This window comes from Mesocricetus auratus, unplaced genomic scaffold (genome assembly GCF_017639785.1).
Source record: "Mesocricetus auratus isolate SY011 unplaced genomic scaffold, BCM_Maur_2.0 Super-Scaffold_100029, whole genome shotgun sequence".
Lineage (NCBI taxonomy): Eukaryota > Metazoa > Chordata > Mammalia > Rodentia > Cricetidae > Mesocricetus > Mesocricetus auratus.
In genome coordinates this window covers 4,740,128-4,764,568 of record NW_024429210.1, presented here as the reverse complement: position 1 = coordinate 4,764,568, position 24,441 = coordinate 4,740,128, and the positions used below count along the sequence as shown (strand labels likewise).

The 24,441-nt window shown below is 34.4% G+C and overlaps 1 protein-coding gene across 7 annotated transcripts in view; it reads left to right on the top strand.

Annotated features, from left to right (window-relative positions):
* Window positions 1–24,441, top strand: part of Grik2 (glutamate ionotropic receptor kainate type subunit 2) — a 581,876-nt gene that overhangs the window by 504,815 nt on the left and 52,620 nt on the right. The window contains exon 16 of one of the 7 annotated variants that reach the window (XM_040733255.1): window positions 18,043–18,514. The exons of 5 other annotated variants lie outside the window; for them this stretch is intronic. In XM_040733255.1, the coding sequence (XP_040589189.1) occupies window positions 18,043–18,287 (245 nt within the window). In that variant the 3' untranslated portion in view covers window positions 18,288–18,514. Of the gene's footprint in view, window positions 1–18,042; window positions 18,515–24,441 lie in introns of those variants that run through there. One more of the 7 variants, XM_040733256.1, reaches the window with a different exon arrangement.

Genomic DNA, 24,441 nt, shown 5'->3' with positions numbered 1-24,441 from the left:
TTTATGACATTAATCTTAAGGAAAGTGTCCTATAGATAAGATTTAAAAATGAAAGTAAGTTAGTTTTGAATTAATGTGTGCACTCTTTTTTGTTGCTGTTTTTTTATGAGGTCAGTCATGTAACTCAGTTTAAGCCTGAACTCAAAATCTTCTTGGCCCATCTTTCTCCCTATTAATATTGTAAACATGATCCAACATATTATGCTGATTTTGCACACTTCTTTAAATTTAAGGAATCAATGAATGCTTTTCAAATAAGGTGCTATTTTGCTAATATGTATAGGATATCCATGGTGAATTCTTCATTGTTCAATGAAGATAACATTATTGTGCAAAAGAAAGGAAGAAAGAAGAGATGGAGGAAGGAAAGGCTAAAGGAGGGATTGAGGGAGAGTTTATTTTGATTCACAGTTTGACAGTCCATCTTGTTTTAGAAAAATGGTATGTTCAGATAGTAGAAAACACGAGGACAATGGTGTTTAACTCTCTTATGGCTTTTGTTTGGTTAGTAATTCCATTCCATGGGGATCGGATCTACTCATCTCTTAAACTTCTCTAGACATGTCTTCATGACACACACATACATAGAAGCTTATCTTCTTATTCCAAATCCCATAAAGTTAATATTTAAATAACCTGTTTTCATACTCTATCTTCCACTGTGGAAACTACAGGAATTTCTCTATTAACCAATATTAACCAAATGCCTTCACTGTACCCAGTGGAAAAATTATGGTTATGAATTTAATAACAATTGATATAGAACATTGTCATATGCCATAGAAGAGAAGTATATTTTGTCAGCATTTATTGTTGGTAGGTAGGTGTACATGGATATGCATTTGAGGCTCCTTTCATGTTCATAAAGCTCTCAAAGTCAGTGAAGAAAACAATCTCCTATAAGTTGTCATTTATACATTAGGGGAACCTCTATGAAATGTTCCAGATTATAGATTGTTACGATATGGGTAGTGCTAAAAGGAGTATTTTGATTCATTGATTGTCAAAAAGGCCATCTTTCTCTTTAATTTTCAATTGTATTATTATAATGAAATCCTAGCTTCTTCCTTCAGTCCAAAGAATTAGATTCCCAAGAACCAAGTGAAATTGGCTTTGTGTACAATTTGTGAATGCAAGGTATGAGAGACTACACTGATTTTCATATTTTGAGCTTTTCTTATATATCTGCATGTTATCAAGTATATTATATCCATTCTTTCATTAAGGAAGCAGAGGTTGTCAGTAAAAAATAGATATCTTTGACAGTAAACTAAAATACTATGACTCTGGGTGGTTTTTATACTTTAATAATAAAAAAAACATTTAATTGTCAGTTGGAAGAAACAGCCTAATTTGTATAAGAAGGTTCTAAGAACAGGTACGGAGGCCATGAATACTAATGGAAAGATAAGGAAGAGAAAAATATTGTGAAACACAGAGAACAAACAAATGAATGTCAGCTAAAGATGTGTATAAGTTGGGAAGAAAACTTATAGTGGTATTTACATTTGTAATGTTTTTGTTTTGCTATAAATTACACCATATATTTTCTCTAAAAGGAAAAAGTATATGAATTTTAGTATAAGCTTTCTTTGCATGCCATTAAATATTTCTCATAAACTTCATGCCTTTTATACTACAAAGAATGGCATTTGATTATGAATTTATACAGTACTGTATCATTGTTTGAATTTCGTATTTTTGTAAACTACCAGTGAAACTGAACCAAATATGTTTATATGCTTTAAGTACCATTTAATATTTTCTAAACTCTCATAAATATGTTATTTTAGTAGTTTAGTAAATTCCCAAATTGAAAACATTTTCTCTTTAGATTACAAAGAACATATTAAGAGTAGGAAAAAGAGAAATTTACTGTTAAATTATTCTTTATTTTAAATTCACCTTGTTCAATGAATGTGTAAATATTTTGTCTTGTACTGAAAATGGGAGAATCATTCAGCAGGTAATTAATGTGGTGCCAATATTGCCTAAGTTTCTTCTCTGAGCTGACCATGCATTTCTGTTATACCCTTCCTTTTCCATAGTTAGCCAATGGTAGTTGACTTGTCTTTGAATGAACACTGACACTTACTGGCAGTGCCAGCATTGGCAATGATGCCTTGAGGGACTTAAAAGTTTAATTGCTTTTTCTCTTTGGCATGCGTCAGGAAAAAAGAACATATTTTGTTAACTTTGTTTTGTTTCAGTGGTGCTTTACTTCTTGCATAGATAGAGGATTCAGTGGAAATGTTGTTTAATCCTCTGTGCCAAGCAGCTAGTAAAGAATTATTCTGTCACTATTAATACTTGAAAATATGCATCACAATAATCGATTGAAAGAGTGAATCTTCCAGAATGACAGACTATTTTATAGAAATATCTCTTAGCTTAGGAACTATGTTGTGATGTCACTTCATAAGAGGTGGATTTTATTCAAGGTATATTAATTCCTTGGAGCACTTTTACATTTGTCATTCATTATTGAAGGCACAGACATATCTACATTTTAGATTGATATTTAAAATCATTTCAAATGAATCATAATTTCATGCAAAAGTGGCAATCTCATATTCATTCAATAATTAGGCATATAATTTTACTTTAATAAGTATATCATACTTCCATTTTAAACATAATGCAAATAGACGTGCAACAATGTTTTATGTTTTTGATTAACTGAAATTTTTTTATTTTACATTCCAATCCCAGTTTCCCATCCTCCCCTTTTCCTGCCTCCCCACCTCCCCTTTTGCATTCCTATCTATTCCTCAGAGAGGATAAAGCCTCCCTTGGGAAGTCACAAAAGTCTGGGATACCGAGTTGAGGCAGACCCAAGCCCCTCCCCACTGAATCAGCCTAATTCTCACCATAGAATTCACATCCAATAACTGATGGAAGAAGATAATGTTTAATACAATGCTAAACATGTTTAGTATGCAAATAATGAACACTTAACTTGCTGTCAAATAGTCAATAGTATGATAGTGTAAGTTTGAGTGTGGTAAGCTTGTTATTGAATTATTCATTAAATATCAATTGTTTCTGAATTAAAATTAGGTGTTTATTATTAAGGTAAATAAAATATAGAAGTAATATATGTTTTCTGAAAATTTTTTCAAGTTTTCCTTGTTTTGACCTGCACTCATGATTTTAAAATGATATATTAATTTCCCTTTCTTTGGGAGCTTAGCTTCTTCTGTACTCCCATTTTTAGATACATAAAAGTGTAACTTAGAAACCATAAAACATGTGATTTTAATACATGACAGTGATTTATCCATAAATGACACATAGATGGGATTATAGAACCATATAGTCATCATAAAAAAGGTCACATAGCTCTTCTTAAAGAATCTAGAGTGAAAATGTGTGAACAAGTAAGTATAAGTGTGTGTCTTTGTGTGTGAAAGTGCTTGGGCATATGGAAGAGTGCACACATGTGTGTATGTTCATGCATGTGTGCATGTTTTTATGTCAGATGATAGTAGATTATTTAGGAACAGGGAAAAGTAGTGAGTGGAGCAGACATAGGGGCCAAGGGGGAAATTTCCTAGGGAATTAATATGAACAAAATACATAATTCATATGTATGAAATGCCATACAGAAATCATTCTTTTTTACAATTATTTATGTGTTAATAAAATAAATTTCAAGAAATCAATGAATAATATAGTCAAGTTTATAGAATTTAAGCTGTTGTTTGAAACATACAAAGAATCATAGCCGGGCAAAGTTCAACTGGTCTGTTGTCAATCTCTGTTAATTTTTTGACTTTTAATTTCCAATCCATATTTGTTTTCCTCTATAAACAATCCTATTAGGGCTGGGGAGATCACTCAGTGGTTAGAACACTGAATAACCTTATAGAAAATTTGATTCCCAGCAGTCAAATTTTGGCTCATATTCTTCTGTAACTCCTGTCCCAAGGGATTTGAGACTGCCTTCTGGCTTCTGTGGGTACTGCAATGCATACAGTGCAGAGACATGCATGTAGGTAAATGCTGATATCCATAAAATATAGATAAAGGATTAAAATATTTAAAATATGATGCTCAACTATATATACATAGAGAAATAAGTCAAATGCTATTATGTCTGTGCAAGGAAATAATAATTTAGTTCCTAGAAAGGCACACCATATGCAAGCATATTACAAACATTTATGAACATGCAAACACATCATACTAGACAGGTTCATGAGCAGAAATGCCCCTAGAATTCATTCTAATTGAAGAGTGTTAAAAAAGGAATTTTAAGACTGGTCACATATTTTCAGGTGGTAGTTTTGTGTCTTGTTTTATAAAACATTACTCTGTCTTCTTCAAGACAAATGACTATATGAGTGCTAAAAATAACAAATGAACGTAAGTAAATAATAAATGTGTGAAATATCCTCGAAGATACCCATCTTATCAGTATGTGTCTTATTTTTTCTAAATCTCATCAGCTGATATTCTATAAAATGAAGTATTCTAATTATGCAACACTATTTTGTTTATAGAAACTATGCACAATAAATAAATAACTTATTATCTATAAGTAATATATAACAGTAATTATTTACCATAACATGTTTCAAGGAAGATTCTGTAGGTATAGCATGAACATGTTAAGGTGTACATCACTATTATGTGACCACTTATAATGATTACTGACTGACATCTTTCCTCCGTGAAGACCTATGAGTGTAGCAATTATGCCAGTGGGCCTTAGCCAATCTGTGTTGTGATTTGCCTCTCTGCCCACTCTTTATCTATGTGTCTCACAACAGAATCTTGGTTCAGTTCTTTACTCTCATTTAATAGAGGAGGAATATTCAGACTGAAGAAGTTCAGTAACTTGCCTCACAATTTTAAACTTGAGAACATAAGGCATAAGCTCCACATTTTGCTGCCCATTCTCCTCTTTTATGAATAGTATAATTTTGTAAAATTTAAAATAATATAGTAATATGTTTCAAGATAATGTGGCATGGAACATTTTCTTACAACAATTATAGTATATTTCCACTAAATTATCCATGATAAATCCCAACCTGAATCTCCATGAAAAAATTACATACATATGCAGATTTAAAAATTTTGACAACAGAAACAATGAGGAAATGTGGATCTGAGGATTTCAATGTTTTCAGCATGAGTGCATACAGTCTGACACACCTGGACTATAGTCACTTGAAAGCTTTTCATCCTTCTTTTGTTTCTTTACTAAACAAATCTTGTGAGTTTTGGAAAGCAGACATGCCAAATTTGATCATATAGGAGGACTTAACTAATATCATCGTGACATTCCATTGGGAAATAATTGTGAATATGGTACTTACAATATATGTCACAAGAATAAATTTTATATATGCGCACATGTTTATGAACAGAACTCATGCTGTCATTAGAGCTTGTAGAATAATGAAATTACTTTCTTTGAATGTCATTTGTATTTTTGATAACTAGATTTTTCAGTTTTTCTGGCGATGTCCTTTAATTCACTACTGCTAATATTTCTGAAAATTAACAGAGAACTATAAATGAAAGGTTCAGTCACCTACAGAGTGAACTAGGCAAACAGCTTTTCTACAGAGTTTCAGGACTTTATTCCCAAGTAAAGACATGGTAGCATGACCTCCGCTTAATCTTTCTGTATTATTTGATTTTTTGAATAAATAAATTGCAATGTGTTCTCAAGGTAAAAAGGTTGATGCATTCTCACATTGCTGCAGCATCTTAAATGACTCAGATAAAAGCCTATTTAGCAGGGCATAAGATCACTGTGAACCTCTTGTCAGTTTCTAAGGAATGTAGACATATCAAAAAGGACTCAAAGACAAATAACAAAGAGGAATGATAATGAGCCATCAAAGCAAATGCTTACTGCTGCCTCACTTTGATATTAATCAGGCCTCTTGTGAGTGGGAGCTAAATGAATGAGGTCAATAAACAGGATTTGCGTTAAGGAAAAAAAGAAAAACCAAGCGGGTAACTTCAGACAGATTGAAATTTCAAAAGTAAAACACAAGGTCAGAATGTTGGTTTCCATTTTCAGAGCAACTTAGGTGAGCTGTAGATTCATAACCAAGTTTCCGTAGAACAGCCCAGCATATACTTTCTAGAAAAAATAAACTTTGTTGGTTTTGATGTTTGTTTTAATCAATGATAAAAGATGATATTCTAAAGACTAGATAAAAATTTGAAGTTGCCCTTATTAAGAAAGTCACTACCTTGGTAATTATACAGTAGACTTTTCTAAAGAGGAGTTAAGACTGTGTAGTTTTATTTTCAGTACTTATATATTATACACGAATATTAATATATTCAATTGCATATATTAGGAAAATAGATTATTCTGTCATAAAGTACATCCCAATCAGTTTCACTTCCATCCATGCCTCCCAGTTACTTCCTCCAACTACCCTCTTCCTAGGATCTACACCCCGCTATTGCCCATCAGAAAAGAGCAGGCTTTTTAGAGCCAATAATCAAATGAGAAAAGAGAAAATACAATCAGACAAATAAAGAACATCACACAGGAGCTGGACAAAGCAACCAACAGAAGGAAAGGCAGCTCAAGAGCAGGCAAAAGAATCAGGGATACACCTGCTCCACCAGTGCAGAATCCCATTAAAACAATAAGTCACAACTTATACACAGAGGACCTGGTGAAGACCCATGCAGGCCCCATGCTTGCCACCTGAGGAGGAGGAGCAATGAATGTAAATGTGAATATATAATTTCAAGAAAGTTTTCATTATTCAATGTTGCTTCCTTTAAAATTTTAAGGCTTTGCAATTATTTTTACATCTTATGTTCTGAGAACTTATAAATTCCCTTTTTGTAAATATTTAGTGAGGACAACTTGTATTCCACCACCAATGTGTAGCATACTGAGTTTACAAAGAATGTGGGGAGGAAGAAGATGAAATGGAAATGTGAGCAAACAGGAACAGGAACATAATGTCTTTTTACATGTGACACAAATATATACTTGCTTATTTGTTTGAATAATGGGTGTTAAAGACATTATATTGTTCTTAAATATTTTTCAAATAATTACTTTTGTTTAATTTTGTTTGTGGAAAGTTTATATAGTTAGACATCTTCCAAGGAAGATAAAGGACTCATAGATTATAACATATTGATAATGTCAATATGATCTTTGATTTACAGCCAATCATACATAATGAAACTCTTCTAAACAATGACAAATTGGAACTTCTTGGTGATTTAGAATGAATTCATATTTCATATGAAAGTTAGTTAAAAATTAATAACAAAATTTTGCGTTGAAAATTTTACAGTTTTTCTGTTTTTAGAAATATGTACATATTTTTCTATGTGTGAATAGTATAACATTCTTTGAAATATTTTCCTATTTATTACAGTAGCACACATACATACAAATGGAGGGAAAGACAGAGACACACACACACAGAGAAAGAGATCAAGAGAGAGAGATAGAGAGAGAGAGAGAGAGAGAGAGAGAGAAAGGGAGAGAGAGAGAACAAAGAGACAAAAGAGAAAAGTCTAATTGTAAGTTAATATTGTAATCTGTCTATTATAAGTCCATGGTTCACTACTATAATTTTCTATTTCCTGACTATAATAATTCCAATCCTTGGGACTTTAAACTTAACAACTCATATACTTAGCTGTATTTTTATCTTCAATTAACTTCTTTGTATATCCTAGTAGAAATTGCTATGTAACAATTGGATGAATTAATTTGCAAGGAATGAGAGGATAAATATTTCATGCATATATACAGTTTTGAAATAATGTTAAAAATGACTCATTTTTCTCATATTCTAAAGTTACATAAAATTATGCTGAAATAGATTTCTTAAATATATCATCTATTAGAGTACTAAAATTACCTAAATGTTATTAAACCCCATATTTTTAAATACTGTAGATTAAATTTTAATTATTAATTTATAGTTTTATTTGCAAATTATACATCGTAGAGCTTGCTCTTTAGTTTACTGTGGGAGATTTTACTGTGTACACAGACTTGCCAAGTGTTCCAACCATAAATAAATGGTAAACTGGCACAACAACACAATCTGTAATTTCTGGATCTGAGCATGTGGCTTCTTTCCTGAACCCTGAGAAGTACACACCCCAGTAGTTCAGAAAAATACTGCTTAAGTACCTGTAAGCTCAACTAAAAATCAGTTTTCCTTTTCACTCTTCATAGCATCCTTATTTAAATAATAAACCATAAGTTTACTTTAGCTCCAGCTTACAGTAAGAAATAAGAAAAAGAAAAATATAAACTTTTCCAAAGGTATTTTATTTTGAGGCTAAATTGTGATAATTCTAATAATGACAGAACAATGTTTAATAAACTTATAGGATATAAAATTTCATATGTAAGGACTGTCTCTGTGTTAGAATGTAACATTATTTTCTGTAAGTTAATTAAACTCCCGAATAATCAGAATGCACTTGAAACCAAGTTCAAATAGACACAGGTCCTTACTCATTTCATAAAGTAATAACTTACAACTTGTAGTATAAAAACTGTTCTTTATAAGAAGCATTTACTTCTTAAATTTACATTTGCATATGTGTACATGAGTGTTTGTTTTTGGTATGCATTTATGTAGTTTTGTGTAGGAAATCTGTGTATGTGCATGTGTTCTGTGTGTATTTTTTAATGTCTGTCTCTGTATGTGTTATTTCTCTGTGTATGTTCTTTATGTGTATATGTGTTCAGGATATTTAACTTGTCAAATAAGTAGCCTGGATACCTAGAAGAATTTTTTTCACGTTTGTTATTTGAAAGCAGAACATAGAAGAATTCCAAATTCAGGGTTGCAAGGTTGTCTGTCTTGGCTAAAAGGTACAGTCTCATTGTAGACTTCCCAGAACTTTTGTCTCATATAACCTTTCCTCTCTCTCTAAGCGAAGTTCCCTGTACCTTGCGTACAAAATTTATGTGATGGGGGATGTCCTGTCCAGGCAGCGATATGTCTCTTTCAATTCTAGAGTTTATATATTATCCTTCTGTGGTCTTTGATGTAGTTGAAAACAGATAATTGTGGGTATGGTTTTCCTTAATTATGATAGTAGATAAGTTACACATAAAACTGTAGGTTCACAAAGGTAGATGATAGAATATTTTCTTTAAATTTTGTCAAATATTAATGAACTAATATTGTTAACTATAGTTCTTGATAACTATTTTGTTATGTATAATTTTACCCTGTTAAAGTTAAAAACTATCTTTTTATTTAGGCAGAAACGAGGAGATGATGGGAAATGTCCATATGTATATATGTTTCTTTTATTGGTTGATGAATTAAAACACTGTTTACTTCCAGTAGAGTGAGGAAGATAGGTGGGATTAGGAGATGAGAAGAATTCTTGGAAATGTAGGCAGAGAGGTGCCATTCAAAGAGATACCATGTAGAGACCAGAAGGATAGGATGTACCAGGCATTCTCTGGTAAGATATGGTCATATAGAAATACATAGATTTATATGAATTGGTTAACAATTAAGACAGAGGTAGCAATAAGAAGCCCTAGGCATCAGTCAACAGTTTTAAAATTAACATAGCATACGTATTTTTATTTGGGACTAAAGCATTGGCAGGACCTGGCGGGACAAGAACCACCAGTAGCAGTTGTACTTATGTATACATCATATGGAGTTGGGGACCTCATGGTTAATTTGTTCTCTATATTTTGACTAGTATTAACTTTCCTTAGTGATCTACATTGGCTGCACTAGTTACACTTTTTTGTGGCTATAAGAATAGTTATTTAGAATCCAGTTAAGAATGATACATTTTGTAAAGGAGTACTAATGGGCCATTCTGTAAGATCAGTGACTTCACTAACAACATTAAGTTTGGTAGTTTTCCAGTGCCTGAAATGTGTTCTTTCCTGCTAAGTAGGTCTTGAATCCAATTAGAAAGTTGTTGGTTTCTACCAGGATATTTTTTGGGTGAGATTATTGAATTACTTTCTCCATTAACATCTTTTAGTCCTGTCCTGAAGCTTTAGCTGAACTTATGCTGTGAATGGACTTCAGCATTTCTCCACAGCCTGAAGTAACTTCAAAGATACACTAGTAAAAACAGAGAGAGGGCTTGTATTATGTATGCCCTTTCTCTCAGATAGATTAGATTTATCTGTAACCTTGTAAAGCAGGGTTCTGTAAAAAATTGCTTCTTTCGAGAATCCCTTAGGAATAGCTTGATACTCAGGAGCATTAAAAATTATTCTTCCTGTTTTGACTAGTACCACATCAAATTGTATTGATGTCAATGGTATTGTTACTCAGAGTTCTATGAGGTTTGTATTCTAGATATAGGTTCTAGAATAACCTGTCTGGATAAGAACTAGCTTCCAGGCTTGATCCTGACCCTTTTAATTTGTTTTCTTTTGTGATGATGCCTGATTGTTTCTATCAATCAGGGATGCTACTATAAAGTACCACCAATTCATTTAGAAGACTTCACCTTTTCCAGTTGAAATATTGGTTCCCACTTAGATTTATGCCACGAGTTTCAACTTCAGTAAGTTGAGATTCCCTGTATGTGCTTGCTTTTCTTTACAAACTTGAGGGTTCTAGTGTTCCCTATGAAGTGTTGATTTATCTGATTTACAGATTACATGTCACTTCACTTATTAGGAGAAGATGAAGACTTCTAAGATTCTTACATACTGATTTCTTCAGAGTGTCTTTAGACAGTCTTACCAAAAGGACAATAATTTTATTAATTACATAAGTTAACATATCTGAAGTTCAAGAAACATCTAAATGGTTTTTATAAATATTTTAATTGCATGTTGTTTGAAATAATTTTCAGAACTCTTTGCTTTACAATGATGTGAATAAATAATTTTGTACTGTTCCCTTTCTTGCCTGTATCAAACCATTTATATAGTGGCAAAATATTCTTTGACTCCATATAAGCAGCCATTTCATTATTCGTCTTTGTTCTAGAAAATGAATGGGTTGCCCTAACATTTATGCTTACTTTAATTAAATGAAAAAGACAGATCAGATGAAATTTAGGCCTGGATCAGTCAAACTGCCATATTTACCATCTGGCTTTAAGGCTTCTTAACATAGTCCTTTCTGATATTTCATGTCAGCAGAGGCAGAACACTTAGACACCTGTGTCTTTGTTAAAAATCAACAAAAGTATCTGATGAAGTTGCTTTGACATGTACTATGCTAACTAGAAAATACACTTAATATTCCCATTTTAACTTCTCCATTGGGAAACTTGTTATCACAAGACTGACATTCCTACCCCCATACATGTACCTTATTCCAGGTACGCAATTGCATCTTGACATTCTTGAAAATGAATGCAGTTAGTTATAATATGCAGACATTGACTATTTAATTTCACCCCCTCTCAAATATATCATTTCTTTGTGCTGACGGGTATTTTTGACGATTTCTTCCAAACAGGAAGTATCAGGTATATATCATACACTGTAACATATAGTTTTGTTTGTTTTGTTTTTATCAACTTAGCAAACATCAATGTTATTTTGGAGCAGGGGATGTCAGTTAAGAGAATGTCATCATCAAACTTGTCTATAGATGGATTTTTGGACATTTTCTTAATTAATGGCTATCCCACTGTACACAGTGCTAAACTTGAGCACGTAGTCTTGGGTCAGTTATATAAGACTGTAAGAAAGCAGGGTGAGCATGCCATAAGGGCAAACCTACTTGGAAGCAGTGATCTTCCATGGCCTCTGCTTCAATTTCTGCCACCATGCTCCTGTCCTACTTGAATCTCCAGGTGACTTCCCTTAACGATTGACATGTGAACCAAATAATTATTTTCTTTACCAGTCTATATTTGGTAACAGTGATTACCACAGCAATAAGAAAATCAAACTACACACATACCCATGTTAGTACTCATTAAAACAATGTATAGTTTTCCTACTCTTCAAAATATACTATGTTAATTTACTTCATCACAGTTTTAAGTGTTCTTGTAGACAAAATGTCTAATAGGTTCTAGGTCTCTAATTATGTGATGTCCTCTTGGTTGACTTTCACATTTTACTAAATGTTTTATATCCTAAATTTCTTGGTTCCTCAATTAAAATATTCAATATAGCTCTATATTAGTCATGTAAATATCACAGGCTTAAAGAGATATGTACTTCATTTTTAGGAAAAATAAGTTGTCTGATACCTAAATATATTTGTCATAAAGAAAATTCACATAGATTAAAAAGATACTAGAATAAAAATCTGTAGAAGTGTCACTGGGAATAGGCACATCTCACAGAGGAAACCAAAAGAGGCTGCCTCTGATGCTGTCACCACTAAAAAATTATTACATCTTCAACTTCCCTATATTTTTTAGAATGTATTAAACTATGACGCCAATAACTAGCTGATATTTTTGTTTTCAAAGAAAAAGTATTCCTACATGTAAGTTATAATTATATGAACATGTGCAGAAAAGAGCCTATCTGGATGTTTTTACTAGATTCAATTTTATTATAGAGAGTATTTATATATTTATATATATTATATATTTCAATACTCTCTAATGTTTCTCATTGGCTTTCAATAAGAAGTTGCTAATTATGTATTTTATGTCTTTAAATGTCCATTAACCGTTGTGGACAAAATAATCTAGCATTTAAATGCTGTTTTCTTTAGATAATGATTGCCATTTTTATTGAAGCTAACATGTGTGATTAATTTTTATTTTTGCAGCATACTTTCAGTTGATATATCTTTTATTGAAGTAAATTCATCCATATCTAATTCTCATACAGTTTTAGTCACAGCTCAGTGTTTCTGCTTATGTAGTATGAAGGATGTATTATGGTTATAATTTCTTTAAAGTATCCTTGAATCTTCAATCCTCTCTGAAATGAGTTTTGAATTTTAACAAGTAAAGGTAGTGTTTAGGATTTGCCTTTTCAATAATAGCATATACTTCCCTCATTTGTGTTTAGTACAGTATGGCTAAGCTGATGTCAATACATCAAGGTAAATTTTCTCTATGTAAACATGTCAAAATATTATTCATAATTATAAGTATAGTGATACATATTTATTTTATTTTTAATGATAATTTTCAGTGTCAACCACAGTTCTTATTAATTATTAGAATTTATTTTCTCTTTTAAGGTAGTTTTTTCTTTTTTCTCTTATTTTATTATTTTAATTTTAAATAGCTTGCTTCACATGTCAATCCCAGTTTCCTCTCCCTCCCCTCCTCACATACCCCACCATCTCCCCCCAGCCTCCCACCCTATCTCCACTTCCTTACACATAGAGGATATCTAGAATCTGTCATTTCACTCAGGGCAGGGTCCAAGCACGCCCCTAAAAGTCCAGGCTGAGAGAACATCCCTCTTTGTGTTATGGACACATGAAATCCATTTGTATGCCAGGGATAAACACTGATCCACTGTCCAGGGACCCTTAGGTTGCCCAGGCCTCCTCACTGACTCTCACACTCAGGGGGTCTGTATCAGTCCCATTGTAGCCTCCCAGCTGTCGGTCTGGGATCCAAGAGCTCCCCCCTTTTTCAGATGAGCTGTCTCTGCTGGTTTTAGCAGCCCATTCTTTGCCAATTTGCTCATCGCTCCTCTCTCTCTCTCTTTCACTGGGTTCCGTTCAGTATTTAACTGTGGGCATTTCCTCTGCTTCCATCAGTCACTGGATGAAGGCTCCAGGATGGTTATAGACATCAAGTTCATTATCAGGAATGGACATTCAAGGTGGTCTCTCCACTATTGCTTAGCTTGCCAGTTGGTGTCATCCCTTTAGATCACTAGAGGTCTTACTGGTGCCAGATCTGTCTTCTAACCTATGATTCCCTCTTGCCCCTATTCTACACCCCACTCAACCTTCCTGTTCCCCCACGACCTACTCTCTCTTCCTCTTCTCCACTTCTCTTCTTCCTAGTTCCCACTCCCCGAACCCCTCACTATGTTCCCAATCTGTTCAGAATATCTTGCTTCATTCCTCTTCTCTGGGGTACCATGCATATCTTTCTTAGGTTCTTTCCTGTTTCCCAGACTCTCTGTCAGTGGAAGTGCAGACTGACACTATCCTGATCCATGTCTAAAATAGATATATGAGTGAGTACATACCATGTTTGTCTTTTTGTGACTGGGTTACCTCACTCAGGTTGGTTTCTACTAGTGCCATCCATTTACCTGTGAATTTCAAGATACCATTGTTTTTTTTTTCTGCTGAGTAATAATCCATTGTGTAAATGTACCATATTTTCTCTATCCACTCTTCAGCTGAGGGACATATAGGTTGCTTCCAGGTCTGGCTATTACAAATAATGCTGCTATGAACATAGTGGGACAGATGCCCTTGTTGTATGAGTTAGCATCTTTTGGATATATGCCTAAGAATGGAATTGCAGGGTCTTGTGATAGATTGATTCCCATTTTCATGAGGAATCTCCATACTGATTTCCAAAGTGGCTGTATGATTTGGCACTCCCACCAGCAGTGGGGGAGTACTCCCCTCTCTCCACACCTCTCCAGCATAAATTGTCTTCAGTGTTTTTGATTTTAGCCATTCTGACAGGAGTAAGGTGGTATCTCAAAGTTGTTTTGATTTGCATTTTCCTGATGTCTAAGGATGTTGAGCACTTTCTTAAGTGTCTCTTGGCCATTTTAGCCTCTTCTTTTGAGAATTCTCAGTTTAGTTCTGTATCCCACTTTTTAATTGGATCCTTTGGTATTTTGGAGACTTGCTTCTTAAGTTCTTTGTAAATTTTCAAGAATAGCCGTCTGTCAGATATGGGGTTAGTGAATACCTTTTCTCATTTTGTGGACTGGCTTTTTGTCTTGTTGACTGTGTCCTTTGCCTTACAGAAGCTTTTTAGTTTCAGGTGGTCCCATTTGTTAATTTTGGATCTCAGTTTATGTGCTACTGGTGTTATGTTCAGGAAGTGGTCTCCAGTACCAACTCCTTGAAGAGTATCTCCCACTTTCTCTTCTATGATTTTCAGTGTGGTTGGATTTATGTTGAGATCTTTGATCTATTTGGACTTAATTTTTGTACAAAGTGATAGATATAGTTCTATCTGCAGTCTTCTGCATGCCAATACCAAGTTATGCTAGCACCATTTGTTGAAGATGCTTTCTATTTTCCATTCTATAGTTTTAGCTTCTTTGTCAAAAATCAAGTGTTCATAGGTATGTGGGTTAAAATCAGGGTTTTCAATTTGGTTGCTTGGTCTACCTGTCTATTTTTGTGCCAACACCAAGCTGTTTTCAGGACTATAGCTCTATAATAGAGCTTGAAGTCAGGTATGTTGTTGCCTCTTGAAGTTCCTTTAATATAGAGGGTTGTTTTGGCTATCCTGGGCCTTTTGTTTTTCCATATAAAGTTGATTATTGTTCTTTCAAGGTCTGTGAAGAATTGTGCCAGAATTTTGATAGGGATTGCATTGAATCTGTAGACTGCTTTTTGCAAGATTTCCATTTTTATTATGTTGATCCTACCAATCCAAGACCTTGGGAGGTCTTGCCATTTTCTGGTATCCTCATTGGTTTCTTTCTTTGAAGACTCAAAGTTCTTGATATACAGGTCTTTCACTTCCTTGGTTAACATTATCCCCAGATATTTCAAGCTGTTTATGGCTATTGTAAAGGGTGATGTTTCTCTGATGTCTTCTCAGCCACTTCATCATCTGTATATAATAGGGCCCCTGAATTTTTTGAGTTAACCTTGTATACTGCCACTTTGCTGAAGGTGTTTATCAGCTCTGGGAGTTCCCTTGTGGAGTTTTTCAGGTCACTTATGTAAACAATCATATCATCTGCAAATAGTGAAAACTTGGCTTCTTATTTTCCTATTTGTATCCCCTTGACCTCCCTTTGTTGTCTTACTGCTCTAGCTAGGACTTCAAGTACCAAAATGAAGAGATATGGAGAGAGTTGACAGCTTTGTCTTGTTCCTGATTTTAGAGGAATTGTGTTTTCTCTCCATTTAGTTTGATGTTAGCTCTTTGTTTACTGTATATTGCTTTCATTATGTTCAGGTATGTTCCTGTTATCCCTGATCTCTCTAGGACCTTCATCATGAAGTGGTGCTAGATTTTTCAAAGGCTTTTTCAGTATCTAGTGAGATCATGTGGTTTTTCTTTTGCAGTTTGTCGATATGTTGGATTACATTGATAGATTTTCTAATGTTGAACCATCCCTGCAATCCTGGGATGAAGCCTACTTGATCATGGTGGATGATTTTTCTGATGTGTTCTTGAATCCAGTTTGCTAGTATTTCATTGAGTATTTTTACATCCATGTTAATGAGGGAAATTGGTCTATAGTTCTCTTTGTTAGTTGTGTCTTTGCGTGGCTTGGGTATCAAGATCATTGTAGCCTCGTAAAAGGAGTTTGGCAGTGAGCCTCCTACTGCTGTTGTGTAGACTACTTTGAGGAGTATTGGAATTAGCTCTTCTTTGAATTTCTGGTAGAAATATACACTGAAGCCATCTGGGCCTGGGCTTGTTTTGGTTGAGAGGCTTTTGATGCCTGCTTCTATTTCATTAAGGGATATAGGTGTGTTTACATTGTTTTGGCAAGTGGTATCTATCCAGAAAAGTGTCCATTTCCTTTAAATTTTTGAATTTTCTGGAATACAGATTTTCAAAGTATGCCCTGATGATTCTCTGGATTTCCGAAGTGTCTGTTGTTATGTCCCTTTTTCATTTCTGATTTTGTTAATTAGCATGCTCTTTCTCTTTCTTTTGGGTAGTTTGGACAGAGGTTTGTCTATTTTGTTGATTTTCTCAAAGAACCAACTCTTTTTTTCATTGATTCTTCTCAATGTTTTCCTGGTTTCTATTTGATTGATTTCAGCCCTCAATTTGATTATTTCCTGGTGTGTGCTCCTACTGGGTGAGTTTGCTTCTTTTTGTTCCAGAGCATTCAGCTGTGCTATTAATTCTCTAGTGTGACTATTTCCAGTTTCTTCATGTGGGCACTTAGTGCTATGAACTTTCCTCTCAGCACAGCTTTCAGAGTGTCCCATAAGTTTGGGTATGTTGTGTCTTCATTCTCATTGAATTCCAGGAAGTTTTGAATTTATTTTTTTTATTTCTTCCTTTACCCAGGGATGGTGCAATCTTCCATTGTTCAATTTCCATGAGTTTGTAGGGTTTCTGCGATTTGTGTTATTGTTCAATTCTAATTTTAATGCATGGTGGTCTGATAAGATACAGGGGGTAATTCCAATTTATTTTGTATCTATGGAGATTTGCTATGTTTCCTATTATGTGGTCAATTTTAGAGAAGGTTCCATGTGGCGCCGAGAAGAAGGTATATCCCTTTGTGTTTGGGTGGAATGTTCTATAGATATCTGCTAAACCCAGTTTGGTCATAACTTCTATTAGTTCTTTTATTTCTTTGTTAAGTTTCTGTCTGGAGATCCTGTCTAGTAGTGAGACTAGAGTGTTGACATCTCTTACTACTAGTGTATGAGATTTTATGTGCGATTTGAGCTTTAGTAATGTTTATTTCACAAATGTGGGTGCCTTTGTATTTGAGGCATAGATGTTCAAAATTGAGACTTCATCTTGATGGACTTTTCCTTTGATGAATATGAAATTTCCTTCTTCATCTCTTTTGATTGATTTTAATTTGAAGTCTTTTTTTGTTAGATATTATGATTGCTACACACGCTTGTTTCTTGTGTCGGTTTGATTGGACAATCTATTCCCAACCCTTTACTCTTAGGTAACATCTGTCTTTGATGTTAAGATGTGTTTCTTGTATGCAGCAGAATGATGGGTTCTGTCTTCATATCCATTCTGCTAGTCTGTGTCTTTTTATAGGCAAATTGAGACGTTGACATTGAGGGATATTAATGACTGTTGATTGATGATTCTTGGTTGTGCTTGATTTATTGGTAGTGGAGTTATTGTGTGTAGGTTCTCCTCCCTTTTTCTTTTGGTCTTTGTAAAGTGGGATTATCTATTGCCTGTGTCTCTAGATTCTGGTAGAGTTATGTTGGTCTTTCTATTGCTGAGTGAGCTCATACTCTGTCTTCTTCCCTTCTCTCCTTCTAGTGGGTGCAGTTGGGGTCTTTCTGTCTCCACTGGTCTCCTTTGAAGCTGAAGCTGAAGCAAGAGTCGCCATAGGTTGGGTCCTGGATGGGCTGATACTTTTCCTGTGTGGGCGGGTCTTCTGGATGCCAGGAGCATGCCCTGGGATGCCTGGGATGTGCACTTGGTGGGGAATGGGGAGTGGCCCCAAGGAGACCCAAGCTCACCTGAAGCTGGGGTCGCTGGAGGTTGGGGCCTGGAAGTGCTGATGCCTTTCCTGAAGCTGGGGTCTGGTAGTTTTTTTCTATAGGTTGAAAAACTAGCTAGTTAACTAGCTAAGAATTCTAAATAAATTATATAAACAATGCTAGAAAGTATTATTTGAAATTGTTAAATTTATTAATGGAAACATTTCTTAGTTAAATATTTTTTCTTGTACTTAAATAGAAGCACAGTTTGTGAAACTACACAATTAAATGTCTGAGTTATTTGCTAACGTGGTGTTTTATTGTATTTTTTATTTTAGTAAGCCATCCTAGATGTGTGGAAGATTCTAGTACATGTTTGGTTTAAACAACAGCTACAATCATGAGCATTTTTTCTAAACTGCTCAGGTGATTTAAATTTGGTCAGATGCATAAGTGATAAACTGACATATCACACTCATGAGCACACACACACACACACACACCTTAGCCCTTTTACCATCTTTTAAAAGAGGAAGTCATTGTCGAATGAGTGTTTGTGTGTGTATGTGTTTGATCCAGTGTGTGTGTATATGAAGCCAAAATCAAAAGACAACCTTTGTTCTCATCCCCACTATCGTTATCCTCCTCCACTGATAAAGAGCTTCTCCTTTTTTTTGAGCTAACCAGTTCCCTGTAGAGGCTGGGCAGCAAGATCGATGATTCCACATATCTCTGATTACTGGTGCTGGAATGAAAGATACATGCCACATTGCAAAAATTTTTACCTTGGTTCTAGGGATCTAAACTTTGTAATAAGAAGAAGAATAAATAATATGTAATTTAAAACTCTAAACATGACTTAAATGCACTGTAAGGGTTTTTATAACTGTCTTATCATGAAATTTAAATACTGCTTACAAATATATCATTTATACTCAACTCAGTACACAAGGTACCTGTTATGAAAGGAAGAATAGAAATGTACATTCTCTTAGAATGAATAAAAAGGCAAGAATTTGCTTACCACTATACCTGCTACAGCTTTGTATTCAATAATTATTTCTTTTTTCTTAATATTAAGAGGTACCCATGTATTTTTATTATATTAGTAATGTGGAGTGCAAAATAAAGCAAAATAATAAAAATATAGGTTGATAAGATCATAACTGATTTATTTTCATAATAACTGTTCCAGCTCAGTACCAATAGTATCTTGGAAATTACAGTGGTTGAATTGAGAACTCTCAGGTCAGTCTTGAAAAAATGTTGGAGTTTGTAAGGCATGTCATGCTGAATATTGAATAAGTCAATTTCAATTTAAATAATATTTTAAGAAAAATATGGACATCATTGGTAAGTTTACCCAGTTTCATTTCAATGAACTGGGTGATTAGAAGATTGTACATAAATAGCATAGAACTAAGAGAATGTGAATGAAATAATGAAAACAATCTGATTATATTTTCATAGGGGAAGAAGGAAATATGGAAAGGTCATGGTAATATACACTAAGCAACAAAAGAAACTGAAGAGAAGAGACTAAAAATGTGTATGAGATGTTGTGTTAGGGGAAGTGATAATAGAAAGCTGGCAGGAGGGAGTCCTATAAGATTCTGGGGCTGTGAAAGGAGACAAATGCAATCATGAAGGACTCACTGTAGTAGAATTACTCAAAAGGTGAAGGTGTTTCTTTGTGAAAAGAATTTTGATATGAAAAACATGGATTTGAGTTTTTGAAAATTCAAACTTTGCTTGTATGGAGGAGGACAAGAGTGGATGAGTTCACAAAAGACTTAGGATTCCCGAAAAAGACAATTTGAAATAGGACATAATAAGGTGAGAGAAGCACTGATATTTCTAAGAGAAATAGAATGTGGAATTCATCTGTTTACTCTCTCCAGCAGCTGTAATGACATTGCAGTTGCATTCATTTGGTAATAGTATTAACTTACTTGGTTAAAAGAGAGAGCTTTGAAGAAAGATTTGGCAGCACACTGAGAAGCAGGATTGTGGACGTTCTCATGAATGGATTGAAAATTAAAATCAATATCTAATAATTGTTAAAGAGCACTTGCCAAATATGAGCAGGTAAAATACTTAATAAGTAAGTCCAGAATAGATGTGTTCATGTGAAGTGATTTTCAAAGCAATGTCTGATGGTGAAAGTCTATTATATGACCATGGGTGTGGGTGGCAGAATCACTAACAAGATTATTGGAGATGTTTGTGGAGCTCCTGAGAAGAAGCTCAGGGCTTAGGAAAAGAATCAACAGCATGTACTAGAATTGGTTTGATTGTTTTTCAAAGGCTTTATAACTTTGGTGACATCAATATTATAGCAATTAGAATAACGTTCACAGAACTGTAAAATAAAAAAAGTTTACAAACCTAATACTACTACAATATTGTTTCCTTACCCAAAGACCCAGTTGTTAAACAGTTGCTAAAACATTACCAAGAAGAAGGAAAAAATCTAGGTGCAATTAATTATGAGATATTATGTTACTTAATGCAGAACTTTACATGATATGATGAAATTTGCCTGAATTCCTATGAAAGTTCTAAAACCTTAGGCAAGATGAAGACTGACAGTCAACTCATTGCTCTGTAGAGACTTTCAAATATACAGGTGTTTTTCTTCCTTGTATTTTCCATCTGTATGTAGTTCAGCACCTTATTTGAAGAAATGTAAGAGCTCTGCTCATTCTATGACTGATAGAGGGTAGGAATTCTTTCTTCTGACATTGTCACTACACCCTTCATTTGTTTGGATTACATCCCAGTTGTCATTTGTCCTAGCATCACAAGATCCTGTTAAGATTATTAATTTAGATCGATCAGCCACACTACCAATCTCTGTAACCTAGTGAGACCACGGAGACACTACTCGTAAAGCTTAGGAACCATCATTTGACAAAACCAAGCCCTCTGAATATGGATGACTTGGCAGTCCATGGGACCTCTAACATTAGAGCCAGTGTTTATCCCTAGAGCACAAAAGGACTTTGGGAGCCCATTCCCTATGGAGGGACACTATTGCAGCACAGATACTGGGAAGGAGGACCTAGGCCCTCCCCCAAATGATGTGAAAGACTTTGATGTTCCCCCATGGAGAGGCTCAATATCCATGGAGAGTGGGTGAGGGGTGGGTTGGGGGGTTGGTGGGGAGCATGGGAGGATGGTGGGTGAGAGAATTGGGGGATTTATATGTAAACAAGAATGCTTCTAAAAATACTTAAAATTTAAAAAAAGATTCTTAATTGACTTGCCATGCAATGTGAGAATTTTTAAGCCACATCAGGACAGGTTCAATGCTTTGTTTTGTAATTAACCACTTACATGCAGTGCCTGCCATGATCCTTCATCCTGTGTGGGTGCCAAGCACCTTTTAGGATGAAGATCTAGTGAAGAATGAGCAAGTAAGAGAAGTGCTGAATAAAATTTACTGAAATTTCAGATGAAAGTAATGTGACTCTGAGGCTCCTTATTTGCAACAGCAGGCATTACAAGCCAGGGTACCTATAAAGGTACTCTCCACAGCTAGAATACCACTCCAGCTGCTTTCACTAATCTTGCATAGTGATGTATTCAACTCTCAAAATAATTGGGAGTAGTAGAATGTTTTTATGTTCCTGCAATAATATTTTTAAGAAAATGGTATAAACATATGAATGCATTGAGCATATAAGATAGTTCTTTATTTTTAATTCCATAAATCATGCTCAAAGACATTTTGATATCTCTAGAAATCTTTATGACTTGTAAAAAAAGTGATAAGACAGCTTTTAGTTAGACATGGTCAAGTAATTGTCATATGAAAGGTCTTGAAGAGACACAGTCTAATAAGATTTTCTAGCTTTATTCCTACCTCTCTACCTGACAGTAAGATATTGCTGACAAAAAATTGCATAGGAAAGTTAGACACTGAATTTAAGAACAAAATTCAATGACCAAAAACTCTGTGAAGGATAAAATGAGCTATCTAATACTATCTCAAAACCTAAACATAATATCCTACCTTCAGATGTTTTGAACTTGTTGCCTAATTTATATATCCAGAGACACAGCTTTCTTCTCTCTACTAACTCAGTGTAACACAGAGCAGTTCTCTGCTGCAATATCCTTCCTTTAAAAGTTGTTTTAAAAGAGGTTGCAAATGCTTTGAGATAAAAGTGACCCAGTCATTCCCAAGACTGACAGTTTTACTCATAGCAAACACTATTCACATTGCTGCATTGGAGTCAGATCCAACTCTGGTATGAACCACATATGGCATCAGTCCTGATCCCCTAAATGAATTCTAATTTCCTACTGACCGAGGTCAGATGAGTACAGACAGGGCTCAGCTGTTTCTCCCTAGCACATATGTTTCAGCGTGATGGGTAATTTGTTTACTATAGTAAAAAATTAAAATGCAAATCTCAGGCAAACACTCCTTCCCCATGCTATGATCTTTTCTCACATAATACATTTGGAACTGTTACATGTGACTTGCTCAGCATTAAATAAAAGGTGCTACTCAGAGAAATATTTCACACTATAAAGAAAATGTATCATAGGAAATTTTTAATTGGAATAATTTAAGAGCTGGATATTTTAAAATTTACTTAATTATGGAAAATGACCAGAAATTCTTTCATCTTATTAATTTTCAAAATTGATATCTATACCAATATTTATCTAATTATATGAGGCTTATGATATAGAAGATTAATTCTTATTTGGAAATTCCTGTTTTCTAAACTAAAATAAATTCTTTTTAATAGAAAATGTTTTTTCAAACTTTGCTTCAACATGCTGTGAGTATTTTAACACCTGATTAACCTTTTAAAGGACTAGTATGAAGGTCACCATTTCTTTTTGTTTTTTCTTCTTTCATTGAATTTTTCTTATATAATATGTCCCATTTAAGGTTTCCCATCCATCTGTCCTCCTAGTCACTTCCCCCAAAATCTAGATCCACTCCCTTTCTGTCTCTTTTTACTACTATTTTCTTAGCATATCTTGCAGGCAAGACACCTTTGTAAGGGATCCATAAATGGGTTGATGTTTGTGTTTCTCTTTTGGTAGCTTTGAGAGTACCTTTCTATACCAAAAATGCTAATACAGAGGAGTGATGACTCTATGTAGGCACCAGAGGGATTTCCTCTTGTTCAATGAGTTTTGTTGGTGCTGTTGTCAGCAATGGGGTCTTACTTCAGAGCACCTTATAGCAACAGCCTGGGTTATTTGGAGATTTCCATAGGACCTCTTTTGACAGCTACTCAATTAGATGAAACTCAATCCCAAGACTGGAAGCTTCATTTGAGTACAATAGGTATACAGTTCTGTCCTGTCTCCCCCAATATTTTGCGAGTTATTTTAGATTCCCTTGATATATATTTATATACCTAGGAAGCAACTACTGCATTAAGATTAATTTTAGCAGTTGCCCCCATAATATTATCTACCTAATCTCCCTCTCTTCCCACTCCTCATATAATTCTCTCATTCCAGTCACAACATCCATCATAATTCTCCTATTTCTCTTTCTTAACGAGATCTATCAGTAACCCCCAATTCCTTACTCTATATGTAACTTCTGTGGTGATACAAATTATAGCTTCATTTAAGCAACTAAAATCCAACATAAGAAAATAATTACCATAATTGATTATCAGTCTGGGTTACATTGGTCAGGATGAGCTTTTCTAGTTCCATCCATTTACCTGTGAAATTAAGAATTTCATTGTTTTAACAGTTGTGTAATACACCATTTCAAAATGCATCACATTTTCTTTTCTTTTTTTCCTATTCTATTCTTCTCTCACACATTACAACCTGATCTCAATTTCCTATCACTCATCTGCTCCCAGTTCTCTCACATATACTTTCTGTCTCCTTCAGATCTACTCCTCCTCTTTTTCCCTTCAAAAAAGTAGCAAGTCTCACAGTGATATCAACTGAACATGGCATAACAAGTTAAATTAGACAAGTAGCAAGTCTCCAAAACACCAAAAGATCCAATTAAAAAGCGGGCTACAGAACTAAATAGAGAATTCTCAATAGAGGAGTCTAAAATGGCTGAGAGGTACTTGAGAAAGTGGTCAAAATCCTTAGACATCCAGGAAATGCAAATCAAAACAACTCTGAGATACCATCTCATTCCTGTCAGAATGGCTAAAATCAAAAACGCCAACCACAATTTATGCTGGAGAGGTTGTGGTGAAAGGGGAACACTCCTCCACTGCTGGTG